A 6,466-nucleotide genomic window follows, 5' to 3' on the forward strand; every position below is an offset into this window, starting at 1 on the left:
TCTAATGGTATAAATACCATTTTTAGTTATTAAGGTAAAGCTTTTAGGTCAAGATTAAAATTGCTTTTCAATTAGATTTTAAGGTGGTATTATTAACTCTCATAGGTCTACACCTACATGTAGTAAGAACAGTAGATATCTATGACTGTGAGATCAAGCTTATGGTAATCAAGAGTTTACAGGAAACTCAAAAATTAACCCAGACTAAGGTACAATGTAATTTTAAAGCAATTGATGATGGCTTCATCACAATTACAAGCACAGAAAGGGTGTTTTGGAATACAAAGTTTTGATTCTTACATCATATCCCATGCTTCCACAGAACAAAAAGTCTAAGAAGTCCACAACTTGGCATGTTCAATGACCTGAGCTTCCATGGATCTCAAGCACCTTGCTCCCATCGGAAAAGTATAAATATCTCTAAAGATATAGACTGCAGCTTTAAGTAACTACTATTGATAATCAAAAACATTTTTAAAGCCCACTTCTTACAAACCCAGATTCAGTTTAACTCCCACATTCAACTATGCAAGCTAAAATCCTTAATAGTGACTTCCAAAATTACCATCATATACAAAAAAGTGCAAAACAAAACAAAAGCCTATCAAGCTCCTGGTGTGGCAGTAAGGACATTTACACATGGGAAGTATGTAAGCACTTGCAAAATCCTGGGCAATATTATCCTTAGACTCTGGTTTTATTTGCAAATTAAGTATGCACTTTAAAACCTAACAATGACTAAATACAGGGGTGATGACATTAAAACTCTGCTCAGTGAGACTTCCTGCATGTAACATAACAAAACACTTCTTTTCAAAACTAATTTTCAGTAATTTAAAAACTAATTTTTAGCGCTATTTGGTTGTAATTTAACACAATTTACAGAGATCAAATATGCATCCACATCTCCCAAATGCAGTAGCTCCACAGAGCCAAACCATTATATGTATCCAAAAGGAAGAATCCATTTGCTTCTACTTTTCCTCCTCTGCTGCACTAAGGAACAAGAGGCTAAATTTCTTCTCTTCAAGAGGGCAGTAGCTATGAAACTCTTAGCCCCCTAAAGGACTGGCTCATACAAAACCACACTGAATTTCTTCTACAGCAGCTGTTCCTACATCTTGGTGCAGCGAGAGATTGGTCAGAGAGAGATACCACATCTACATGGAAACATGGGTACATTAAGAAATGTTATCTGAGCAGACAGGTACTAAGACTGGCTCTATCACACTAACACCTGCAATACTCACCGTTACAACACCCATAAAAGCCTGGCTATATGAGGAAAGGGAGGAAAAAGCACAAAGACAAGCAACACAACAGTTGACCCTTTCTGGTGTCACTGGAAGCAATGGTGGGCACATTTGTACAAAACAATTTCTTGTCTACACTAATGAGCTGAATAGACACAGGTGAGTTTCGGCATTGGCCATAATTAAGTAAAATCGGCTCAGTACTGCTTAACTTCTGAATGAAAGGCGTAGCATGAAGTTTTCCAGCCAGAGATTATCTACATTGGCTTTACACCTTCAGGTCATTTGTTTTAAATTTATGAACAGTCTTTGTAGGCAAGGAGAGAGAAGGGTCTTTCTAAACAAGACACCGTAGGGCAACCGCTGTGTTTCTGTTCTGATGAGCTCTGAGCCGGGGAGTGACAGGAAAACAAGCAAAAGGAAAATGAACATGTCTTTAGAGAGGGAATAGACGTCTCTTCTACGAGGCCCTCGTAGAGGAAAGAGTAAAATGAGACCGGGCTGTCACTGTTTTCCTAATTGCAAAGGTGCTGCCTCAAAGGGGAGAAAACTTCCATTAGGAACTTCATCTGAAACACCCCCAAAAGCAGCACACGAGGGCTCGTACTTCCCTTACACGTAATTCATCTGATAATGGCTGAAATTTGTTAACAGCAACCTTAAACCCCGCTCTAGAGAGACGGCTTTTCAAATCGGGGGTCCAAGACAAGCGCTTTGAAAACTCAACAGGGCACAACTGCAGTGAGACGGGGGAAGGCGCGGGGAGACGGGACAGAGTAACAAGCGTGAGGCCGGATTTGCTTCGCCTGCGTTTCCAAAGGGCATCGCCGCCGGCACGGGCGGGGGGAGCCGCCGCGCTCCCCGAGGGAGAAGCGCTCGGGAGCGGGGCCGGGAGAATGGGCGGGCCGGGACCGGAGAGCCGGGAGGAGTAGCGAGGTTCTCTCCCGGCCGCCTCGGCCTCGTACCCAAGCCAGGCTGCCCCAGGCGCCGCCGTCGGGCTGGGACTGGCCTGGCCGGGCCTCCGCCGCTTCCCTTCGGGTGAGAGATCCGCCATCGCTCCTCGGCCTGCGGCGAGTGCGGCACAGCCGCCAGCGCTGCCCTCCGCCGGCTTTCAAACTGTGCGATAAACTTTCACATTGCTTTCACACTGCACCGCTAAACAAGTCACTGCGCCGGCAAGGCCGACCCTGGTCCCCGGGGAGCCGGGCACCATCGTTCCCTGCTCCCTTCTCGCTCTCCTTCCTCTCCCTCTCCCCGCGGCGCAGAGTGAACAAACGCCCCGCCGTCTACCTGTGCAACACCTCCGCAAACACATTTTTATTTACACGGAATCAACTCGGGGCATTATACATTATATACAGATATTTTCCCCCTCCAACAAGGCAGAGCTTGTGCAAGATTAGTAGCATCCTCTGGAGCATATCTGACAGTCCACGGGAAATGTCCCCCCTACTGAGATGCATCAGCTGTCGGAGTCCAAGTCACTTTTCCCGTCCTCTTGTCTCTTCTCCGGTGACGTTTTAGATGCTTTATTCCACTTTTGTGCGTTTTCTGACTCCTCCGAAGACGATCGCTTTTGCCTCCTCCACTTCGCTCGGCGGTTTTTGAACCAAACCTGTTACGTTAAGAAATTAAATTTTTAGTGGGGGGAAAAAAAAAAAAAAGCAACCAAACAAAACTATCCAAACCCGCAGCCTGACCTCAGCCCCGCAGGAGGCCTGCCGGGTCCAGTGTGCTGCGGCCACCCTTGCACGGGAGGGAGGGAGGCGGGGGAAGCTGCCGCTCTCTGGTGGGACCGGCCGAGCGCCTTCAGGACGCACGGCCGCCTCCCGACAATATCTCTCACAGCCCCGTCACAAGCTCGGCCGGCCTCCCCAAGGAAGGGTGCTTGGACATAATAATAAAAAACTTTCCGTCCAAAAAATCCCCCGCAAAGCGATCGCCCTCCCTCCGCTGCCTGAGCCGGGCTGGAGCCGCACTGCGGTACCTCCAGTTCTAGCGCTTTTAAGTGCGAAAGGGAAAAGGTGGAAGAAGGAGAAAGAGAGCAAAGTACCTCCACTTTTTCCTCCCTTAAGTGCACCCTTCTGGCCAGCTGTTCCCTGGTGCCCACGTCTGGGTATTTCGTTTCCTGGAATAGGTTTTCCAGCGCTTCCAGCTGCTCGTCAGTGAAGATAGTCCTGTGCCGTCTTTTCCGCCTACAGTGCAGCTGGTTCAGTAACTGCAGCTCCGTCCGGGACAAAGTGCCCACGTTCATATAGGGCAACATCTGATGGGGAACAGGGGACATCAGGACTGACCCAGTGCCCTCGTAACCTACGAACAGACAGACGAGTCGACTACAGGCTTTGCATGAGATCCCTGCTTCCCCCTCGTCCCCCGTCCCCACCCGTCCCGACAAAGCAGCCCTCCCGCCGCCCACCCGCGCTCCCGCGGGCAGCCACCTCCTCCGGCCCCGCGGCTGCGGGAACAAAGGAATCCCGTCTGCCCCGTCCCACGCGGGGCTGCCTTACCTGCGGGGGGGACGCAGGAGCACTGCTGGGCGCCCAGGGGCGGCACGGCCCCGCAGCACGAAGGGCCCACGGGGGACGCCGGCACATGCAGCTGCCCGTAGTAGTAGTTGTTGTAGCCGAGCCGAGATCCAGTGACGGCCGGCGGCAGAGCGGAGGCGGGAGCCACCGCCCGGGAGTAAAATCCGCCGTAGTCGGAGGCGCTGCCGTAGAGCGAGTCCCCGTGGAGGCTGGGGAAGACGACGGGCGCGGCGCTCGGGGGCAGCAGCACCGAGTCCTTGCAGCGAGGTCTGGCCGCCAGGATATTGTCGATGCTGAACATGCTCACAGGCATGCCCCAAACCGTGCGGGGCAGGGCGGCGGGGACCGGCCGGGGGAGGGAAGGAGGAGGGCGGGAGGGAGGGTAGGTGGTGGTTGGGGAAGGGGGGGGGGAGAGGCTGGAAAGACACGAAATCGAAACTTTTCGGAGAAATTTTAAAAAGGGATCGGAGCGAAAAGAACAGAGCCTTTTCCGAGGGCAGCTTGCGGTCAGAGTGTGCGTGTGTGTCTGTGCGCGCGTGTGTGCGTGTGCGGTGTGTGTGTGCGTGCGCGCAGGATCCACCCCTGGAACTTTCCCCCCTCAACTCTCGCCTGTTTACTGATCTCAACCCAGAGGGCTGCTCGGAGTATAATCCATCTGAACCTCTTCCCTTTTTTATACCCAGGCGACGTCATCCTGGATTTAGTTCCTGGTAATATGCAGATGACAAACAAAACCAGATTTGATTTTTTTTTCTCCCCTTTTTTTGGTGGGGAAGAGGTGGGGGTTACACAAAGGAGTGAAAGCAGCCCGAGTCTGTGTATTCAGAATTAATGAAATTAACGTAATCCTTTCCATTAGTGGGCTTTTTTGAAAGGCCCCAGATTTAGGCTTGATCTCTGCTGCACCGGCTAATTGCCCAGGTTAATCTTATTAATGCCATTGTGCAGAAGTGGTTAGCAGCTCCTAGTCTTGTCTATTATGCACCTACTTTGGTCGTGTTAGTTCACATTAGTGGGTGCGATTTCCTCTGTCTGAAGCTCAAATTCATTATTTATGCTTCGAATTGGTTAAGAAGCACTTAAAAAAAAATAAACTGCGATACAACCATGCAACGCCCTCCCTCCCCCAACAAGTGTTTCTGTAGTAGGGTTTGAATCTTGCGTCCCCCAGCTCGGAGAACTGAAAGGGCATTGAGGAGTATGCTTTTCTCTGATTTAAGCTTTACGCAGTGAAGCAACAACATCTTCACTAAGTAATTTTTTTTTTAATTTTCCTAGATCACCTGGCGTAACAAGGACATGTGAATGCTGTAAACTTCTCTACCTCCATTTTTTTTTTTTTTTTAGTAGATTCAGATTCAGACAGGTATGACTTTTTATTTTTATAACAAGCCAGGAGATGGAAATGTTAAAGACCAGTGCCACCTCGAATCCCCGGGTGTGGTAGGTGTTCCGATTTGCTTCTGATCTATCTTGGTACCCTTTTCTTTTTAATCTTCCATTTTCTAGCTTAGAAAATAAAGCCTATAAAGTTACAATGATACAGAGAACTTTATATTTTGCATGTTGTGTGAATTTTAAAATGGAGCAATTTTAAATCCCTAAAACTCTTCCTATTAAGTGGTTTGGCTCTCCTGGTAGCTGGCTCTTGTGATTTGCAGAATACTTCGTCTGTCACGACTGTCACTGGGAATCCACAGGAGGTGAACTGAATAAGATTAGACTATTTACCCCATCAACTCTCCATCAAAGAAGGTAGGAAATTGTACGCATGAAATGAAAACAAGCCATTAGGGTCCGTTTACGAGGAACACATTATTTTTCCTCAACAAAGAATATCCTCGTTAGCGCTTACTCGCACTTTTATCCTTTCTTTCCTCGATATTCCAGGATTTAAAACTGCACCTGAGGATGATCTAAACCAAGATCTTATTTCTAACAAAAGATTCGTATAAACGTTAAAGTACCCCAGGACTAAATTCTCGCTTTATTGACGCATCGCGATGTGACTAATGACTAGTATCGTTTCCTTTACTTCGATTTGTCTGTTGTCTGTTGATTTGTCTGTTCCTCGTTTGTCATTTAGACCTGAGCTTCGTGCAAGTTTTTCAAATTTGATGGAAAGTGAAACTATTTGACAAAGACTTACGGGGTTTTGTTAGATCTGGGATTTTTTTTTTTTTCTGTTGTTGTTTTTCAGGGTTTTGGGGGTTTTTTGTTTGTTCTTTTTTTTTTTTTTTTTCCTGATTGTTTTGGGGTGAGTTTCGGGCTGGTTTGTTGGGGTTTTTTGGTCAGTAATTCCCCGGGTGCAGCCGGTCACGCTACATGCAGAGCAGCGCCTGCTTAATGCCGTCATTGGGATGCTCGTCCACGTCCTCGGCGGCTCTGCAGCAATGCGCGCTATCATCCCTCCGGTCGCCTGCGCATCCCCGGCGGTGAGCGGGGCTCCGGGCCAACTGGGCTCGGGGTCCCCGAGGGAGCCAGGCCCGAGGGAATGCCGAGAGCGGGGCACGGCCCGCTCCCGCACCGGCCCGGAGTGGAACATCCCCGCGGGTGCCCCGGGGGTCTCTTGCAGGGGCGGCTCTGCGGGACGGGCAGACATCGAGCCAGGCGGGGACAGAGCTCTGCCCCGGGACTGCCGCCCCTCGGGGAACCAGCCGGGTGACCGCGCTGAGCCCCGCTCAT

General features: G+C 49.6%; 1 protein-coding gene and 1 long non-coding RNA gene across 2 annotated transcripts; one reads left to right on the forward strand and one right to left on the reverse strand.

Annotated features, from left to right (window-relative positions):
- Positions 1-2,540: 2,540 nt before the first annotated feature.
- GSC (goosecoid homeobox) lies at positions 2,541-5,857 on the reverse strand. Its single transcript, XM_064659065.1, is given in 5 exon segments — positions 2,541-2,868; positions 3,307-3,566; positions 3,764-4,190; positions 4,192-4,323; positions 4,325-5,857. Coding segments are annotated over 5 exon segments (1,122 nt in total). The 5' UTR covers positions 4,475-5,857; the 3' UTR covers positions 2,541-2,715.
- LOC135416206 (uncharacterized) lies at positions 5,126-5,983 on the forward strand. The gene is made up of 3 exons (XR_010431484.1): positions 5,126-5,224; positions 5,443-5,536; positions 5,672-5,983. It is a non-coding gene; the product is annotated as an uncharacterized LOC135416206 (long non-coding RNA).
- Positions 5,984-6,466: the final 483 nt, after the last annotated feature.

This window comes from Pseudopipra pipra, chromosome 6, assembly GCF_036250125.1.
Source record: "Pseudopipra pipra isolate bDixPip1 chromosome 6, bDixPip1.hap1, whole genome shotgun sequence".
NCBI lineage: Eukaryota > Metazoa > Chordata > Aves > Passeriformes > Pipridae > Pseudopipra > Pseudopipra pipra.